Source organism: Astyanax mexicanus, chromosome 19, assembly GCF_023375975.1.
Source record: "Astyanax mexicanus isolate ESR-SI-001 chromosome 19, AstMex3_surface, whole genome shotgun sequence".
Lineage (NCBI taxonomy): Eukaryota > Metazoa > Chordata > Actinopteri > Characiformes > Acestrorhamphidae > Astyanax > Astyanax mexicanus.
Window position 1 is genome coordinate 9,135,776 of NC_064426.1, and position 21,737 is coordinate 9,157,512.

General features: G+C 33.8%; 2 protein-coding genes and 2 gene segments (V, D, J or C); all 4 read right to left on the bottom strand.

Moving 5' to 3' along the window:
* Positions 1–211: 211 nt before the first annotated feature.
* LOC125784512 (immunoglobulin mu heavy chain-like) lies at positions 212–2,448 on the bottom strand. The gene is made up of 3 exons (XM_049468267.1): positions 2,397–2,448; positions 1,933–2,312; positions 212–502 (listed from the first exon to the last, which is right to left on the bottom strand). The coding sequence occupies exons 1-3, from the start codon at positions 2,446–2,448 to the stop codon at positions 212–214; spliced, it is 723 nt and encodes a 240-aa protein (XP_049324224.1).
* Positions 2,449–3,737: 1,289 nt separating this feature from the next.
* LOC111190158 (immunoglobulin heavy variable 3-7-like) lies at positions 3,738–7,593 on the bottom strand. The segment is given in 3 exon segments: positions 3,738–4,051; positions 7,332–7,451; positions 7,551–7,593. Coding segments are annotated over 3 exon segments (477 nt in total).
* A 1,618-nt stretch (positions 7,594–9,211) lies between these two features.
* Positions 9,212–9,786, bottom strand: LOC111190162 (Ig heavy chain V region-like). The segment is given in 2 exon segments: positions 9,212–9,611; positions 9,713–9,786. Coding segments are annotated over 2 exon segments (384 nt in total).
* Positions 9,787–16,952: 7,166 nt separating this feature from the next.
* On the bottom strand, positions 16,953–19,976 carry LOC111190157 (uncharacterized). The gene is made up of 3 exons (XM_049468268.1): positions 19,734–19,976; positions 17,421–17,577; positions 16,953–17,277 (listed from the first exon to the last, which is right to left on the bottom strand). Exons 1-3 carry the CDS (start codon positions 19,974–19,976, stop codon positions 16,958–16,960), a joined length of 720 nt encoding a protein of 239 aa, XP_049324225.1. The 3' UTR covers positions 16,953–16,957.
* Positions 19,977–21,737: the final 1,761 nt, after the last annotated feature.

A 21,737-nucleotide genomic window follows, 5' to 3' on the forward strand; every position in this document is an offset into this window, starting at 1 on the left:
AGTAGATTTATTATTAGATTCTATTATTAAATATCAAACACTTGTAAAAAATATTGGGCTATTTTTCTCCACAAAAAGTATAAATTAAATAATAAACACTAATCATTTTGTAGGTGTATGTAATAAAATGTAATTTCCTCATGCAGAAGATATAAACTCATATGTTTTTCCACACTGGAGGGGTTTTTGTACAGCTCTGTAGATTCTTCTGTCACTGTGTCTCTCGGGCGCAGTAATACACAGCTGTGTCTTCAGTCTTCAGGCTGCTCATCTGCAGATACACCTGATCCTTACTGTTATCTCTGGAGATGGTGAATCTTCCCTGAACTGACTGAGAGTAGCGTTTAGTGCTGCCACTTGGACCTGAAATTGTTGCCACCCATTCTAAACCTTTTCCAGCAGGCTGTCTAATCCAGCCCATCCAGTAGCCATCAAAGTCTATACCAGACCATGTACAGGTGAGAGTATGAGATCCTCCAGGTGTAATGATCACTGCTTCAGACTGTATCAGAGTTTGACTCCAACATCCTAAACATGAGAGGAAAAGAAGGAATGAACAGAAGAACATAAGAGTGAATTCAGAATAAAAACATTCAGTAGAAAATCAGCCAATCAGGATCTTACTTGTAGCGAGAGACAATAATATAAAACTGCAGAACATCTTCACTTCCATTCTCCAGACAGCAGAGTGATGTTTATCCAGCAGAAGATCAGAAACACTGAGTGATGACTGACAATAAGAAGCTGCTAGAGAACAAGGAATTTACATAAGCTTTTATTCTGAATTATTCTTATCATTAGCTCCACCCCCTTCTTCTGATTTACTAGCACTGAATCCTTTATCCCAGACCAGGGAGGGTTTATTAGTAAATGTGTAGGATTTGTTTTATTTATTCTGAAAAATTCTAATTAAAGTTATTGTGAATAAATTTCCATTAATGTAAATTTATTAAAGTAATTATATTTTTGTTTTTTGAAATTATTAGTGATTTTTTTTTTGTTGTGAAAATACAGAGAATAAAGTTTTTTTTTTCTCATTTTAATTTATCATTATATTTATAACTTCATATAAGACTAGACTTAATCCATCCCTAGTCTGGAAAACTGGCTTTGAGAGAATGACTCTTTTATTTTGAGTTTTTTCCCCACTATTGAAATCAAAACCATATATAAACCTTTATTTTTAATCATTGAAGGCCTGGTGGTTACTGTAAGAAACCTCCTAGGATAAAAAAAATATATTAAATATGTTTCATTTAAAAAATCACCAGTAAGAAAGAAATTGATCCTGCATACTTTGCATTTGTGTAGTAATTACCAGTAAAATGCTATGAAATGGTGTTTGATTGATCATCTGATTGATAAGTCACGATTATAGACAAACAAAATCGAACAAAACTAAAAACACAAACAGTTTTATTCTTTTATTGAGTTTATTGCTTAAAAATCCACAGAGAAGAATAGAAAAGTAAGTAAAGCCAAACTCTCTTCTACATGAACTCATTACAAAAAGTGGGGTCAATTAAGGTGACGAGCAGTTAGCATTTCATTTGTGCTTTTTATTATTAAATACAAATAAGAGAGTGCAAACATCTTTTACAAGATGGGCTAAAAAATATTAGCAAAGAAGTCAGTGTACATCAAGGAGAGACGTTGTCAGGATCACTCTAAGAGCACAATGGGTAATTATTAAACATGGGAGAAAAAACACAAGGGTAACAGAAATACATCTACAAGACAGATCTAAAACTCCAAAGACTCAAGACTCAAAACTCTTAAGACCATCAGGATATTCCACTATGTTTTAGAGACTGTCTAATTTTATATGAGTGTTTCTTCTTTTTAAAACACCTTTATTGTTTAAAAAAGAGAAAAAGTGAAGAGCAATTAATCATTCTGTCACGTTTGTTTGTTTCTATGCTAAACTTTCACCTTCATGAAAGCTGTGAGTGAGTTTTTGTACGTCTCAGCTGATATCTTACAGCACTGTGGAGCTCGTCGAGCGCAGTAATACACAGCTGTGTCTTCAGTCTGCAGATTCTCTCCTCGTAGGGTTATTGTGTTGCTGGATGTGTCTCGAGAGATACTGAACTTATTTTTCAGTGAATCTTTAGCACGTATATCTTCATCATAATAAATAAGATTGATCCATTCCAGAGCTTTTCCTGCAGGTTGTCGGATCCAAGCTGTTCCAAAGTGACTGTTTTTATCAGTGATGGAAGCTCCAGAAACTCTACAGGTGATGATCAGAGTCTCTGCTGGTCTGATGAGCACTGAGTCTGGCTGGATGAGCTCAGTAGCACAGAACACATCTGTGAAAAGAGAGAAGAAAAGCTTTGTATATTTTCACTAATAAACCAGATGAAGTCAAATCCAGCTTCAGTTCAAACACTCACACGAGGAAGCAGCCAGCAGCAGCAGCAGCAGCAGTGAAGCTGAAGTCAACATGATTGTGGAGCGTTTAGAGAGAGGAGAGCTGATGGAGAGAGAGGGAGATGCTGCTGATATCATGGGAGATAATGGAGATTTGCATATGAATTAATAAAGAGTGGGATGGTGTTGAATTCTTTGTTTTAACACAGGAAAACATCAAATGATTTTAAATTTATGGAAATTAATGTTTATAGTGATGAACTGAATCTTTAATATAATATAATATAATATAATATAATATGCACAGGCTGCCGTCTAGAGGCAGAAATGGAGACTCCCTCCATTTATTAAACCATAATTAAACTGTGTGTAGAAAAGCCTGATGATGTTCAGTGAAGCTCAACTCAGACAAGGTTATCTCTGTGTTCCAACAGATGTTCAAGAAAACCTATTAAGAAAGTTTATAAGATTTTAAACAACAATTAAAAGCTATACAGTTTACTATTTTCTAGAAATTAAAGTACTTTATTTTTATCAGCTGCACTGATCATATAGGATCATTTTGTATTTTTAAAATTCCAGACTGTAGTTCTGTATCTGTTTATCTGTATAATTTATTATCGTTTTTTACCCTGTTTTCAATATTCAGGACTGCACAGGATAGACCACCACAGATCAGATATTATTATTATTTGGGTGGTGGATCTTAGATTTTCAGTTTCTCTGTTTATTAGTTTTTTCTGATTTGGAGTTATAGTAAAAAAAGAAATGCTGTTTTCCTGTCTTTTGTCATGCTGATTTTTCTTTTAAGTATAATTACATTTAATTTCATATACCTAAAACAGACTACAAATTTCATTTTCACTTATTTCTAAATGTATGACTTATTTATGGCTTGTTTTCTGTACATGAAAAGCAATGTGATGGACTTTCTATTGGAATGGATAAGCCTGCATTGATCTGCCAACACTTGTTATTAGTAATGAAAAGCAACACTGATTAAAAGATTAATAATTTAAATATTTTACCAGTAAGTCTGATGTTTATATTAACATATCTCTGAAAAATATATCTTCAAACCATAGCACTTTTTTAATAAAATATTTTTATTTAATGAATATTTCCTATAAGAACAATATGAATATGTGTAGACAGAACTTAATACTGAGTAGATTTATTCTGTCATTAAATAACAAACAAAAATATAGGGCTAATTTCTAAAAAAAAAAAACACAAATTAAATAATGCACATTAAATACTGTGTGGGTTAATGTGATTAAATGTAAATTTCTCAGGCAGATGATATAAACTCATATGTTTTTCCACACTGGAGGGGTTTTTGTACAGCTCTGTAGATTCTTCTGTCACTGTGTCTCTCGGGCGCAGTAATACACAGCTGTGTCTTCAGTCTTCATACTGCTCATCTGCAGATACACCTGATCCTTACTGTTATCTCTGGAGATGGTGAATCTTCCCTGAACTGTCTGAGAGTAATACTTGTACTGACTGTCTCCTCTAATGTTTGCCACCCATTCTAAACCTTTTCCAGCAGCCTGTCTAATCCAGCCCATCCAGCTGCCATCAAAGTCTATACCAGACGCTGTACAGGTGAGAGTATGAGATCCTCCAGGTGTAATGATCACTGCTTCAGACTGTATCAGAGTTTGACTCCAACATCCTAAACATGAGAGGAAAAGAAGGAATGAACAGAAGAACATAAGAGTGAATTCAGAATAAAAACATTCAGTAGAAAATCAGCCAATCAGGATCTTACTTGTAGCGAGAGACAATAATATAAAACTGCAGAACATCTTCACTTCCATTCTCCAGACAGCAGAGTGATGATTATTCAGCAGAAGATCAGAAACACTGAGTGATGACTGACAATAAGAAGCTGCTAGAGGACAGGAAATTTGCATAAGTTTTTATTCTGAATTATTCTTATCATTAGCTCCACCCACTCCTTCTGATTTTCTTTCAATGTATTATTACACATTTCTTTACCTAAGGGAGCATTGTATCCAGATAATCAATTTATTCATTATATTACTTCCTTATCAGTAAACATCCCTCTACATAAATCAACATACATGAAATGACAAAAATAAACGAGAAACTGTAACACAACTAACAAACAGACAGACAGAATGTGAAATGGATGTGCTGGGTCAGCCTGAGCCTGAGGACGTTTTTCCAGGTTATGAAAGAGGAGGAGCTCTTTTCCAGATCAGGCTCCTCACTGCACAATAAAACACATTCAATCACACAAAAGCATGCAGACACAAACAAAGGGTTTTGCACACCAGAGGGTCGTAACAGTGAAGCAGATCTGAAGCTTCATGATAAACTAAACACTCACTTTAGTCCTGGAACAACTGTGAATTATATGTAAAGCTATTTGCACAGTAATTCATTTGATAAAAAAAAAACATCCAATGTTCCTTTTTACAGAGCTACTATATATATATATATATATATATATATATATATATATATATATATATATATATATACGTATATATATATATATATATATACGTATATATATATATATATATATATATATATATATATACGTATATATATATATATATATATATATATATATATATATATATATATACACGTATATATATATACGTATATATATATATATATATATATATATATATATATATATATATATATACGTATATATATATACTATATATATATAACTATATATATAAACGTCATTTATAGTACAGACTGCCTCCTAAAGGTCTAAATATACATCAACATTCTAAGGTCTAGTTAATCCTATATAGCAGTGTTGTCGAACTGGGTTTTTTTTTCAGGCCTCAGTTTCTAATTAGCAAAGCATTAAATAGTTGATTTCAATTCACAATAAGATTTTATCTTTTTAATAGTGGGTTTATTTAATACTTTCTTTGTTTTATTTGTCCTAGAGGTCCTTCTTTACTAGGGTTTTTTTATTGATATTGGGAGATTTTTACTAGATCTGAACACTGCAGTGAAGGTGGGGTTTTTGTACAGCTCTGCAGGGTCTTGTATCAGTGTGCTGCTCGAGCACAATAATAAACAGTAGTGTCTTCAGTCTTCAGGCTGCTCATCTGCAGATACACCTGCTTCTTACTGTTATCTCTGGAGATGGTGAATCTTCCCTGAACTGACTGAGAGTAATATGTGCTCGATATTTGAATGAAAGCAACCCATTCAAGCCCTTTTCCAGCAGCCTGTCTAACCCAGGACATATAGCTATCACCCATCCCAGAGTAGGTACAGGTGAGAGTGTGAGATCCTCCAGGTTTAATGAGCGCTGGCTCTGACTCAGTCAGTGTCTGACATCTACAACCTGTTAAATAATATAATAACACTCACTCAGTCATTTCAGATACACACCCACACATAACAATCTCACATTAATCTATAAATGATATCAAAGATAGATTCACAGATAAATCTACTCACTGATTACAGTCATTAATGTGAAAATTAAACAGCACAGCACTCTGGGATTCATGTCTGCTGCTGTAATATCACACCAAAATGAGAACAGAGCTACTAGAAAAGTCTTTATAAGTGTTTATAAAGGAAAAATCTCATTTGCATGCCCCACCCCCTGCAGGGTTTATAGGTGATTTACAGTCCACATGGATATTACATTAAGCAACCAGTTATACAGAGCAAAATGCCTTGATTATGATACAGCTACAACTTTTTTAATAAATAGTTAATATATTCTTAAGAATCTATAAACACATTGTAGAAAAGCTCATGCTCTTTCTGGTGAATGGTGCTCTCTCCCCTCATCACTCTTATTCTGATGCTGGCTGGCACAGGCATCTGTTAGCTGATCTATCAGAGCTGGGGATCCGACACTTTTCACCGAGCATGTTATCTGCCTAGTGATGCTCACTAGTGATTTATTGTAGCAATAATGTCAAGAGCATTGCAGGTTGGGGTGGGGGGAGGGGTACTAGTGAGTGTGCGGGATATTGGCTATGTTAAACTGGGGAGAAAATTGGGAAGAATATATTTTTAACATAGAAGAAAAAACACATTCTGCTCAATAAACACAAACAACCCTCTAATCAGATTTACCTTTCATTATTAATCCCTAATATTAAATATGCCATATTTAATAATCAGGTTTGGTCCATAGTTTCATAGAATTTGTTGCCAAATTACCACTTTGTGTCTGATCCGAATATATAAAAAATCATCACACCACATTGGAGGAGGCTGTGTAATTGTGTAGCGAAAATTTGTTTTGTCAAATTTTACACCTGTTAACGCTTTGCGCCTCTTAAACTTAGTTTTAGTTAGGCTGTGTCTACTGCAGCCTCAGCTTTCTGATCTTGGAAGGTAAGAATAGTAACGGGCATGGCCTTTTGCTGTTGCCTGATTCAATGATCTGTTACACAGCTGGTTTATTGTACCTATTTCCTTCTCTATATTCTTTGCCGAGCAAACACAATAAAGTGAATCCTTTCCAGCAAGATTGCAATTATTCAGACATTACTCATATTTGTTAAGAAGGCAGATCAATTCAACAATTATAGTCACACATTTAAACTTCACCTGTTTTCTGTCTTTGTTCAGGGATTCTGGAATAAAGTACAAATGAATAAAACCCTACATTACAGTGTCTATACGAACTGCCCAATACGGATAATAATCCATATAGCATCATGCTTCTGAGACTGTGGTTCAACTCTGATGTTTTTGTACATGCACTCCTATGTTTTGTACATCTGTGCTTCTATAGCGAACACAGTAATACACAGCTGTGTCTTCAGGCTGCATGTTCTGTCCTTGTAAAGTGACGGAGCTGCTGGAGGAATATTTAGAAATACTGAACTTGCTTTTCAGAGAATCTTTTTGGGTTATGCCCCCACCCCCCCAGATGTAATTTATCCACTCCAGAGCTTTTCCTGCAGGCTGTCGAATCCAACCTGTGGCGTAGCTGTCATCAGTAACTGAATAACCAGATACTTTACAGCTGATGCTCAGAGATCCTCCTGGCTTTATCATCACTGAACTCGGCTGAGTGAGAGAGATTTCACACTGAACATCTACAAAACAGAACAGAAAAACATTAATTAGTAAAAATAGAAGGAATTACTGTTGTTTATCAAAAAATTGGTGTACTCAATGTCAGTAAGCACACTAACAGGAAGCTGCAGTGGTCAGCATTAACAGAAGAGTGTAGAACATGACTGTCTGTTGTGTCTGGACTTGTTGAAGTGTTGAAGATGCTGAGATGTTCACAAGTTTAGTGAAAGGAAAGATCTGCCTTTTATACAGAGAGCAGGACTGAGTGACTTTGCATAGAGGACAGACAGACGTGATTAAAAAGACACCATTTATATTTATGCTGAGCTTTATAAGGCTGTGGGACAGTGGGATAATATATATATATATATATATATATATATATATATATATATATATATATATATATATATATATATATATATATATATATACACGTCTCAAAAATGTAGAATAAAATTGAAAAGTTGATTTCATTCATATATTATATAGATATATTACACATGATTGGATTACATCCAAATACAACCCAAAACTCAGTATCTCAGAAAATTAGAATATTATATAAGACCAGTTGATACTTTTGACAGTGTGGGCAGTGTGCCAAGTACTGCTGGAAAATGAAATCCACATCTCCATAAACGTTGTCAAGCAGAGGGAAACATAAAGTGCTGTAAAATCTTCTGGTCGACACTGCACTGACTTTAGACAAGCGGATGACATGACTCTCCAAACCATCACTGATCATCAGTAAATTTTACATTTCATTTGTAAATCAAGGGAGCAGAGTCTGGAGGAAGAGTGGAGAGACACACAGCCCAAACTGCTCGAGGTCTAGTGTGAAGTTTCCACAATCAGTAATAGTTTGGAGAGACATGTCATCTGCTGGTGTTGATCCACTGTGTTCTATCATGTCCAAAGTCAGTATGCAGATGCAGATTTCATTTTTCAGCAGCATCTGGCACACTGCACACACTGTTAAAATAGATCACTCTGTGTGTAATACATCTATATAATATATACAGTACGTTTCACATTTTTTATTGAATTACTGAAATTAATGAACTTTTTAATGATAATCAAAATTTTTAAGATGCACCTTTAGTCGAGGTTACAGTTCTCGTATACAACCACTTTAAAAGTGTATAAAAATGTATGAATTTTGGTTCGATCCCAAATAATCTCTGGAGCAGTTAATGATTATAATCTGACCTTGATCTGACCAACCTAGTCGTACAGTTATACTCTACAAGTTTGAGCTTCAGTCAGTAAAAAAAAAAAAAAAAAATAGGACATCTTACAAACATATTTATTCATATGGATATTTGAGTTTCAAAAGTAGTAAAATGTTATGAACAGAAATATAGACATCCTTTATTGTAGTAGCTGAATTAATTTCAAGTAGACATTTTCTTTATTTCTCTGACCTCAACTATGAAAAATTTCCCACTCCTCCATGCAGAATTCTTTCAGCTGTGTGATGTTTTAGGGGTTTCTTGCACAAATCAATTCATTGATTTTTGCATCCTTTTAAAAAAAAGTTACTTTTTGTAACACATTTATAGAAGTTCAGTTCACTCTCACAATGGGGTCAATTGGGGGGTTTTATGTGCTGTCCTAATCATATTATATAATTACTTAAACCACTTTCAAAGAAGGTATAACATTTGAACACACAATATTTATTCTGCATTAATGTGCACAACATTAACTACTAATTGAAATTTCTCAGTGACAATATACTTAACAACCCAGTGTAAAAGTACAGCATGTTCAGCCTGATGCTGTCTGTTTTATGCTGCTAGACTCCACCCTCCCTCTGTTGATCACCAGCCTCTAGTTTTTGTACAGCTGTCTGTATGAGTTCCACCACAGTGAGCTTCTAGCACAGTAATACACTGCAGTATCTTCAGGCTTCAGTTGAGTCATGTGCAGGTAGAAGTTGGAGCTGTCCTTGGATGCTGTGAATCTGCCCTGCACTGCCTGGGCTGAGCTTTTATCTGTGTCAGAATAATAATAAATAATCCATTCCAGTCCTTTACCATGAGCCTGTCTGATCCAGTTCATGTTAGTGCTCCTCACAGTGAATCCACTGCAGCTACAGGTGAGTTTGTGGGATCCTCCTGGAGCCACTGCTACTGACTGTTCAGACTGTGTGAGAACAACCTGAGAGTGAACACCTGAACACAGACACAGAGAAATCATTAATAAAGCACATTAAATATGGTTAGTTCAGTTATTGTATTAATAAGATTCCTTATTGAGAGAGATACACACTCACATTCTGCAATCAGCAGCAGCAGTAAAGAGCTGAGGAACATGATGTGTGTGTGAAACTGTTCAGATCAGAGTCCAGACTGTCTCTCTTTTACTCTACATTTATACAGAAGAGCTTCAGTAACAGTTTTGCATAAGAAGTCAGTGATGTATTGTGTTGTATTTTCTGCAGTGACTTTAAGCTTTGAGTGAATTAGACTGGTTGATTTTGTGAGTGAATGCTTCCCCCTACTGGAGAATAAGTTAAACTAATGGGAATTTTCTCTCTATTGATCAGAGTGATGAGTATTAAACTCTGCTGTTGGAGAAACTTTGCACATTGAGTTCAGTTGGTGTCATGGTACACGGATCAGCCATAGGATTAAATCCACTTATAGGTGAATTAAATAACATAAATTATATTATATGATTAAAATGACATCTGTAAAGAGGTTTGTTATACAGTATAAAGCAACACAAGTGAAATTTGAGTGGCATTTATAAGGCTCAAATTGTAGCTAGCTGACTGGATGACTGGGTCAAAATATCTACAAAACATCAGCAGGTTTTTTGGGGAGGTTTCTGGTATTAAAAAAAGACTGAAAGTTGTTGATGACATGGACCTGTGCATCCATGAGCTTATTGGTGCATTTCATAGAGAATCCTCCTCACATCTATCAGAACTTAAAAGATCAGATCTGCTTCAGGTTTTAATGAGTTTATGCCTCAATGGGTCAGATGTGTTTTGTTATCAATAGAGGGACCTATTGAATATTAAGCAGGTGTTTTTATTATTATGTAAAGATCCTTTAATCACTTTAAAAATATAAATGAAACTTATTAATTATAAATAATTAGTTATAACATTACATTTTACAGTAAAATACCTTAAAAAAATTACATATGATTTTTACTAATCTTACTAAAATAAGCTCTGCCCCATGCACTGACATCTTCTGACAAAAACACAACCAGATAATAACTCAGTCTTAGTCTTAGGAGATGACTGGTAGGTGTTATTGTTATTTATAGATAGTTTAATAACTTGAAAAATATGAATTAAAAATAAGAATTATGAATTATAGGTTGTAACATTACTTTTTACAGTAGAAGACCTTAAACAGGCCTTTGGGATTATTTGAGATTATTTCCCATCATGCACTTGAAGTAAGGCTGGCAATAGTGTGGTAGTGTCTAACCAAGCAGTTAAATTAACCATTAACTATCCTGCTCTATAAATTTTAGAACTATTGGAGCATTTATTGACAGAAGAATAGCTATCTAATTGGCTGATTAAAAACATACCTGAATAAATTTTAAGTACCTTGAATGTGTTTAATTTTAAGGATGATGAAAAAAATGTTATGCTATGGAATCCCTGAAGCCCATCAATGACACCACAGTAGATGTAAGAAAACATGTGATCCGTATAGTTCCAATAATTAATTAAAATTATTTATTTACAGTGTATAAAAATAGTCAAGATTTTTCTTTCGTACAAATTTCTTGCTGTTTTATTTAAGGATAAACAGATCTAGTCGTAACTTTATTTAACTGGTAAACTGTTTTTATAAAGGACTAAAATGACATGCTATGTTTATTCCAAATCAAGGGTTCTGGGATTTTGTATGATGGGTGCATTAGTGTGTATCCCTGTGAGAGTCTCGCGCAGTAATACACAGCTGTATCTTCAGTCTGCAGATTCTGTCCTTGTAATGTTATTGTGTTAGTTCCAGTGTGTCTGGAGATGCTGAACTTGTTTTTCAGTTTATCACTGTAAGCTGTGCTACCATCCATGTAGATATTTCCAATCCACTCCAGAGCTTTTCCTGCAGGTTGTCTGATCCAGGCTGTATGCTCACTTGTAACTGAATAAGAAACTTTACAGTTGATGGTCAGACTCTGACCTGGACGAACCATCATAGAACCAGGCTGAGTCAGTTCATAACTGTGAACATCTGTAGATCATAAATACATTTATACATTAAAATATTACAATTTGAGATGAAACATAAAAATATTATAAAGTAAAATCTGTTGATTAATAAATAACTCACAGGATACAGAAACCCACAGGATCAGTAGAGCTGTAGAGAACATGGTTGGTGTTGGTGTTGGATCTGTGGGATCTTCTCTCAGTTCTCAGAGTGTAATAGAGAGTGTATCATCTCCTAAATAGAGGGCAGTTGGTGGGAGTGGTGGGGGCTTGTATTTGCTTCTGTGGAGGACCAAAAAATGCAAATGTGTAATTGCTGAATTTCTATGGAAAAAAGAGATATATGCAATTTTCTGTACATTTTAGAGCCACAATTTGTACTTTTTTATTTTGCTTGATATATTATGCAAAAACATATTGTGCACTCATCGTCAAATTGAAATGGTTATTTAAAGGTAAATCTATAGGAAGTGCTTTATCAACACTCCACTCTACCGCAGTTTGTGTAATATTGCAGATTTTTAAGTATATTTATTATATGTTTATTGTTCATAGTGTTTAGTTTCATTTTTCTCTAGTTTAATAGCTTAATAGCTTGTCTGTTAGTAGAGGATTTAAAAAGAAAGAACTTCATTCTTCTGTATAAACTGCCTCTTTTAATGTGGATATATCAGTAAAACTCGTGATTCTTAAATGTAATATCCTGATGATTTTTCTGATAAGACTCTTGAGTAAATTAACTTATTTTATGTGGTAGACTCACTTAAGGTGTCACATGACTCTTGGTGTGTCAGTTGTTTAATATAATGTTGTTATTTTATATATTAAAATGATAATAAAAACAAAACACTGAAGGCAAACGATTTCTGATAAGTTTGGAAACACGTTAAACCCAGTATTGTTTCATTATCAAAATGTTCTGCATTGTAGATTAATATTAAAGTTATACATATGAAGAAAACATAAATGGATTTACTTAGTAAACAAAAAAGTGTTAAACAAACCAGAATATGTTTTATATTTTAGATTTTTTAAAGTAGCTCTTCTTGCTTAGATAGAGACAGTTTTGAACATCTCTGCTGGATTTTCTCAGTCAGATTTATGAGGTTGAGTCACCTGGAATTCAGGCTTTCAGTTAACAGCTGTGCTGAACTCATCAAGAGTTAATTATTTGAATTTTTTGTCTCTTAATGTGTTTGAGATCATCAGTTGTAAAGTAGTGAAGAGGTAGAGTTACAGGTATACAGTGAATAGTGAATATTTGAATAATGTTCTAATCCAGATTACGGCAAGAAAAAATAATTGAAATGAAGGTGAGTTGATCTGACAATTTTCAAAAACTTTAAAAGTATCATCAAGCTCAGTCGCAAATCAAAAACAACCATCAGAAATATAATGATTAAACTGTCTCTAATCAGGACCGCTTTATGAAAGGAAGAGCCAGAGTTTCCTCTGTTGCACAGGATAAGTTCATCAGAGTTACCAGCCTCAGAAACCACAAGTTAACAGCTTAACCACAGATAAGAGCATCTAAATATTTCACAGAGTATTTGTATGACTGGTACTGCATATATATATATATATATATATATATATATATATATATATATATATATATATATATATATATATATATATATATATATATACTTTATATCCAACAGGTCAACACAATCGCAAATATGTAAATCCATGCTGTTCTCTGATTGGTGTGTTTCATGTTATATTTTTTGCACACATGAACCAAAGGGAATGACATATTGTATAAATATTGTAGTGAAGTAAAAAGTAGGATATTTGACTTTGAAATGTAGTGGAGATAAAAAGGTCATATATTTAACACAAATAAAATACTTATGTACATGAATTGATTTTATTTAGCTCATTACGTTCTATAACTAGAAATCTGTTTTTTCCTGTGTTTGGTACATTTCCACATTTTACTGCCTGCTATTTTCTTTAATGCATTGTTGCATTAATGCTGCATCGTTGCATTGCCATGCTTCACTGATTATTATTTTTTATTATTAACTTATTATAAGAAGTTTCATTTTACATCAGTGAGTGTATGATGAGTTTGTCATTCCCAGTAAATGAGAGATTTTCTAGTTTAATTTAATCTGCTAGACTCCACCCTCCCTCTGTTTATCATCAGCCTCTAGTTTTTGTACAGCTGTCTGTATGAGTTCCACCACAGTGAGTCTCTAGCACAGTAATACACTGCAGTATCTTCAGGCTTCAGTTGAGTCATGTGCAGGTAGAAGTTGGAGCTGTCCTTGGATGCTGTGAATCTGCCCTGCACTGCCTGGGCTGAGCTTTTATCTGTGTCAGAATAATAATAAATAATCCATTCCAGTCCTTTACCAGGAGCCTGTCTGATCCAGTACATGCTAGTGCCCCCCACACTGAATCCACTGCAGCTACAGGTGAGTTTGTGGGATCCTCCTGCAGCCACTGCTACTGACTGTTCAGACTGTGTGAGAACAACCTGAGAGTGAACACCTGAACACAGATACAGAGAAATCATTAATAAAGCACATTAAATATGGTTAGTTCAGTTATTGTATTAATATGATTCCTTATTGAGAGAGATACACACTCACATTCTGCAATCAGCAGCAGCAGTAAAGAGCTGAGGAACATGATGTGTGTGTGAAACTGTTCAGATCAGAGTCCAGACTGTCTCTCTTTTACTCTACATTTATACAGAAGAGCTTCAGTAACAGTTTTGCATAAGAAGTCACTGATGTATTGTATTGTGTTAATGCATTGACTTTAGGCTTTGAGTGAATTAGACTGGTTGATTTTGTGAGTGAATGGTTCCCCCTACTGGAGAATAAATTAAATTAATGTCAATGTTCTCTCTGTTTCTCAGAGTGATGAGTATTTGGATACTCTCCTATTGGATACACTTTGCACATTGAGTTCAGTTGGTATCATGGTACATTGACCAACCATAGGATTAAAACCACTTATAGGTGAATTAAATAACATAAATTATATTATATGATTAAATGGCATCTGTAAAGAGGTGAGACATACAGTATAAAGCAGCAGCAAGTGAACAATCAGTTATTAAAGCTGATGTGATGGAAGCAGGAAAAAATAGGCTAATAAAAGAATAAGAGTTGGATTAATAAGTGGTCAAACTGCAGGTCTTGTGGGAGGTTCCTGCTATTCAAAGAGCATTAACAACCTGAGAACTGTCAGTGCTATCTGTCTTTAAAACATTTATATACATGGTGAAGTGCAGGACTGGTGCTGACTCACTGTCTAAAGCAGCTGAGGAAGGTCACTGAGCTGCTTTCACCACATAGCTTCCACGACACTATATCTAAATATGCACACTTATTTAAAAGGAACATTTTATATGCACATGGAGAAACACGTTTGTTGAAATAACCTTTATTAATTCATTGATAAGCTGTTTTTGGCTTTAAAGTTTAAGTTTAACTACCAACAGGAGGAGAGTAAAGAATAAAGGAAAATAAACATATCTGTTATTTATAAGTTATTGTATTTGCTGGGGTGGCTGCCATCCATGTCTTCATTCAGTGGGGGAACTATTGTGTATTTTTCCTTTATTTTTCACTTGTAAAACTGGAATTTAGCCATTTTAAAAGACCTCCATCTTGCATCTAACCCAAAGCATTCCTACATGTTTTTTTTTTCCCAGATCCTTTAAAAGACCTGAAATAAAAAACTGCTGCTAAAGCATCTTTATCTAAATACAACCCAACGCCTTTAAAAGTTTTAAGAGTCCATGCCTCAATGGGTCAGATGTGTTTTGTCAGCAAGAGGTGAGACCTACATAATATTAAACAGGTGCTTTTACTGTACTGTATTTGGATCATTTTGTTACGGGAGAGGGTGGTGCTGGATCCAAGTGCAGAGCAAAATGGTTGTTTGTTTTGGGATGTATTTAATTATTTATATATTCAGTCATATATGTTTGCTTAGGTATATTTATAATTATTTGATTACTCAATTGTTTCAGATATTTATAAATATGTTTTAATATTGTTTGTGTCAAAAGGGTGTGCTTGTGGAACTTGGTTTGGTTTTCCACAGAGGAAACTGGAAAATAGGTGGAAAACAAAACCCTGAAGAGGTGCACAAAAAAAGGCAGGAAACAGAACAAAGGAAATGCCACAAAATGGCATGTACAACTGAAACACAGCTTTTTAGCTTCAAATAGCTCAAACCAAAACACAATCAAACTCAAAACGGACTGAGCACAGCTCAGACCTCTACTTTTACTTTCTTTTGAGATCTTTTATATCTTTTTTTGTGCGGCTTTCTTTTCTTTTCTTCTTTCTTTCTTTTCTTTTCTCTTCTTTTCTTTTATTTTCTTCTGTGTTTCTTTTATTTTATTTTCTTACACCCTCTGTTACCGGTCACCCCTCTTTAAAGGTGCGACGAGAATGAGTGGTTTGACTGGGCTTTATATAGAGTGCTGCACAGGTGTCCTGGTTGCCACTGATCACCGCTGGGGATTCTGGGACTTGGAGTTTCGTGACCCAATGCCACTTCTTTTTCCCCACTGCCCATCACACATTTACTTGTTTTTTACTCGTTACATTAGAAGGCTTGAAAAGGCCCTCAAATATAGAGATTTTTTAGAGTTTTAGTCACAAACTATGATTTCATAGACTTAAAATAATCAAAGACTTAAAATGTTCCTGTATAAATTCTAACTACTCCTGCTGCCTTATTTGTGTATAAGAAAATTGTCCTCTTCACATGTTTCAACTTAAAAAAGCTGAGGCTGAATCATGTGTATTTATTTTTCTAAGACAACCGTGGAGCTTTAAATGAAGTTTATCAGTGGCAGTTTATATATATATATATATATATATATATATATATATATATGTTTGTAGCTTTGGAGAAAATAAGAGACCACAAAAGCAGTGTGTAAGACTGGTGGAGGAGAGCATGCCAAGATGCATGAAAACTGTGTTTAAAAACTTTAAGGTTATTGCACCAAATATTGATTATTGAACTCTTAAACCTTTATGAATAAGAATTTTTTTCTTGGCATTATTTGAGGTCTGAAAGGTCTTTATAATTTTGGTTATTTCAGTCATTGCCATTTTCTGCTAATAAATGCTCTAAATTACAATATTTTTATTTGAAATTTAGAAGAAATGTTAACTATAGTTTATAGAATAAAACAACAATGTTCATTTTACTCAAACATATACCTATAAATAGCAAAATCAGATTCAGGAACTGAAGTGGTCTCTTAATTTTTTCCAGGGCTGTATATTGTTTTAGCTTGAATTTGAACTACCTTAGGTTTTTGTATGATGATGGGTGCATTAGTGTGTATCACTGTGAGAGTCTTGCGCAGTAATACACAGCTGTATCTTCAGTCTGCAGGTTCTGTCCTTGTAATGTTATTGTGTTAGTTCCAGTGTCTCTGGAGATGCTGAACTTGTTTTTCAGTTTATCACTGTAAGCTGTGCTACCATGGATATTAATATAACCAATCCACTCCAGAGCTTTTCCTGCAGGCTGTCGAATCCAACCCGTCACATAGCTGCTATCAGTAATTAAGTAACCAGATACTTTACAGCTGATGCTCAGAGATCCTCCTGGTTTTAACATCTCTGAACTTGGCTGTGTCAGAGCAACATCACATTCAACATCTGTGGAAAAAAAGCAGACAAGATTAAAGGCATTAATATTACTATTTATAGCTTAAACAAGCAGTAGTTATTATACTGGTAACTATAGTCATAAACTAGGATATTAATTTACAGAGAATTTAATGTTTTATAAAGAGACTCACAGGAAGCTGCTGTGGTCAGAATTAGCAGAAGTGTGTAGAACATGGCTGTCTGTTGTGTGTCTGTGTGTATGTGTGTGTGTGTGTGTGTGGACTCTGCTGAAGAGATGAAGATGCTGAGAGGCTGAGATGCTCCAGTAGTGTGTGAGGAAGGACCGTCCTTTTATACAGACAGCAGGACTGAGTCACTTTGCATAAAGGACAGACAGACATGATAAAAAAGGACACCATCTATGCCTAGTCTAAATTTTACATCTATCAGCAAAACAAATGCCTTGTAGGGCTGTTAGTAATACATGTATTGTTTTAAAATCAATTAATTCCCATAGCCATTGTATAAAAGCACTTTAAGAGAAGGTATAATAAGTATTTAGTATATTAAATTTGGGTCAGAGTCCAATTCATGATCTGACCTTGTTTCAACCCAACTATCAGTTTGATTTACATTTGAAAAAAATTAAGACATCCCAAGAAAACTATTGTCTTTAAAACCATGGACGTTTGTTAATAAAATGTTAACATATAATGTTAACATTAACATTTAAATGTTTATTCCTTGTAATGAAAAAGCTATGTCCTATCAGACATAATCTCAATAAGACGTTTCCTAAAAAACATTTATCAGCATCCGACTGGGAGAAGGATTTTCCTAGTCCTCCATGCAGAATTCTTTCAGCTGTGTGATGTTTGAGGATTCTTGCAGTCCATTTCAAATCACTCTGCTGATTTTTACATCAATTACAAACACAAAGTTAGTTTACTAGCATGAATAAATGTTTGTATAAATGTATTGTATGTAAAGTCTATTTCACTCTCACTGAAAGAGACAGTAATAAATATTTAGTCTTATTCCTATTAATTAATCACTCAAAAAGGTATCAATTTTATACATATTATATATTTATATATATATATATTCTTAATCACAATGTATTTAACAGTGTTAATTAACCATTATAACCAACAATCCAAACTTTTTTTGTTTGTGTCATTCAGTATTCTGAATACGCTATAAACTAACATTTTGGAAATGTCCTACATGTTCTAGTTGTTCCATTTTCCAGACAACCAACATTTTTAAACTTTAATCTGCAAATGGGATCCCCTAGTGAAAAAAGTAGATTAAAGTACACTAAGCATTGTTATGCTATAGTGCACTAAAGTGTTCTTATAGCCGCATTATTAATCAGTATATTTAAAGAGTGCTAAAATGGAACAACTTTATTTTGTGTACTTAACTGTACTAAAATGGAACTATTTTAAATATACTGTATAAGTGACATTTAAACTACTTTGTGTATGTAACCCTATATTTTAAATATGCTTGCAGTAAAAGTATAATGCATTTAATAAGTATTACAACTGTATCATAATTATACACCAAGTATATTAGAAATGTACTAAGAATTGATTTTAAATATATTTACATTAGAGTACAAAAATATGTTTCTTGTTCCTGTCTTTTGTAAGTAATTTACTACTGTAACAGTTGTTTTGTAAGTCTATTCATGTAAAATACAATATATTGTACTTAAAAAAAGTAGTGATCAAAGTTTATATTTTTATATATTTTATATTTTATTTTTATTTTATATTTTATATTTTGGGTAAGTACATAAATCTGTATATTTACAGCAAACTTAGAGATTTCTCAATTTGTTTTAAGTACAATTAACTATATGTTTTTTTTCACCAGGGTCTATTTTATTGAAAATAAAACAATCTGTCCTTTTTGCTAAGCTGTCATAGCTTAGTGTCTGCAACCCACTTTTTTAGGGAGTGCTTAATAAAGTGTTAAAGTCTAATAAAATTTATATTGTGCTTCCTATGTCTTTCTTTTCTCCACAGGTTTTGCATAGTTACTTTAGTAATTTTTATATTCAGGTTACATGAATTGAGGAGCTGTATATTACTGCAAATTGATGCAGCAAAGAAAATCGCTCTAAAAAATGTAAATGTAAATGTGCTTCTAGACATCTGCTTAGCCAGGTCCTTGCTGTAGAGTTAGATGTGGTTGCTAGAGTGCTGCTCAGTGGTTGCTTTGGTACCCAATGTGATCTGTTTGCTGTAACTAGTGAAATTGTATGATTGTGTCTGAGAAGACTGAGAATTGGGATGCTACAATCCAGCTAAATTTAATTTGTTTAAAGAGTAATAAATTTATGTTTAAAAAAAACCCTCAGATTTAAGTACAGCATTAATCATGAATGTTCATAATAATCAAATGAAAATTCTTGGTGTGAATAATGTAGCTTCGGTTTGTTCTGTGTGTGCATGTGTGCGTGTGTGTGTGTGTGTGTGTTGTGGTTTTTGTACAGCTGCTTCATCAGCTTCAGTCACTGTGTCTCTTCGAGCGCAGTAATAAACAGCAGTATCTTCTGCTCTCAGACTCTTGGCCTCTAAGTACTGCATGTTTGAGGAAACGTCCTCAGTCAGTATAAAGTGATCTTTCATGGAATCTGAATAAATCGCTGAATTTGAGCCAGTAACCATCAGACCAATCCACTCCAGAGCTTGTCCTGGTTTCTGTCGTATCCAGTGGATGTTGTAGCTGGTCATGCGGTATCCACTTATTTTACAGGAGATCTTCACAGTTTCTCCAGGTTTCTTCACCACAGCAGAAGACTGCTCAAGTCTGATCTCAGCATTTATTACAGCTGTAAAATAAAACATTTACCAATCAGACTTAATCACAAATATATTAACACAGTCTCACATAACAGTGTACAACCAAATCTTGCATACCTTGCATTAACATCAGTATAAGAACACAATACTGAAAAAGTTTTAGCCCCATTATTAAGATCACTAGTTCAGTTCTGTAGAATAAAGTGATGTGAAGATCAGATGAGTGTTATCTGATTTTCTAATGAATTCTAAAGTGAGTTTTAACATCTATATACACCAGTATTTACATAAATTATCTCTAGACCAATAGAGAAAGTTCAGTAGTTTTTGTGTAAGTGCTCTTACATTTGCTCTTACAGGATCCTCCTGCCCCCTACTGGAGACTAAATTAAACTAATGGGAATTTTCTCTCTATTGTTCAGGGTGATGAGTATATAACCATTCTATTGGAGACAATTTGCACATTGAGTTCAGTTGGTGTCAGGGTACACTGACCAACCTTAGGATAAAACCACTTATAGGTGAAGTAAATAACTTTAATTATATGGCTAAAATTGCACCTGTGTAGAAGTGAGATATACAGTATAAAGCAGCACAAGTGAACAGTCAGTTACTGAAGCTGATGTGATGGAGGCAGGAAAAAATACTCTAATATAAAAATATGTTGCATTAATAAGGATCAAATTGTAGCTAGCTGGACGACTGGGTCAAAATATCTAAAGAACATCTGCATGTCTTCTGGGAAGGTTCCTGGTATTAAAAAAGACTGGAAGTTGGTGAACTAATGACAGGGACGTGTGCATCCATGAGCTTATTGGTGCATTTCATAGAGAATCCTCCTCATAACTATTAAGACCTAAAATAACAGATCTGGTGCTATAAAATGTTTTGGTGCAAGATACAAAAGAACAACTTCAGAGGTTTTAAGGAGTCAATTCCTCAATTTCTGGAATCAATAGAGGGACCTATTGAATATTACGCAGGTGTTTTTACTATGTATAGATCCTTTAATCACTTTACAAATATGAATGAAACATATTAATTATGAATTATCAGGTGTAGCATTACATTGTACAGTAGAAGACCTTAAAAATTAATTTACTTTTGGTCACAAACTATGATTTTTACTAAGCTTACTAAAATAAACTCTGCAACACAACCAGATAATAATATAATTACTCATACCATATCAGTCTTAGGAGATGACTGATAATTCTATTTTATATACAGATAGTTTAATCACTTTACAAATATAAAAGAAACATAATAATTATAGATTATAAGTTACAACATTACTTTTTATAGTAGAAAACCTTTAAAAGGCCTTTGGGATTATTTAAAATTCTTTCCCATCATGCATTTGGAGTAAGGATGGCATTAGTGTGGTAGTGTCTTACAGCAGTTAAACTAACATTTTACTATTCTGCCTTATATATATATTAGAATTATTGGAGCATTTCTTGTCAGAAGAAGAGCTATCTGAAACGATAGGGTTTATAAATATTGTTCAGCTTTTTATGAAACAATAAAGAATGTGCTGATGAATACATTTTAAGAAGGTTTGATGCCTTATTTATGATGTAAAATATATATATTTTAGGTATTTATGTTATAAAACACTTACAGCTTTTCAAAAGACCTATCAGTGGCAGCACAGTAAGGGTAAGAAAATATGTGCTGCATATACTTGCA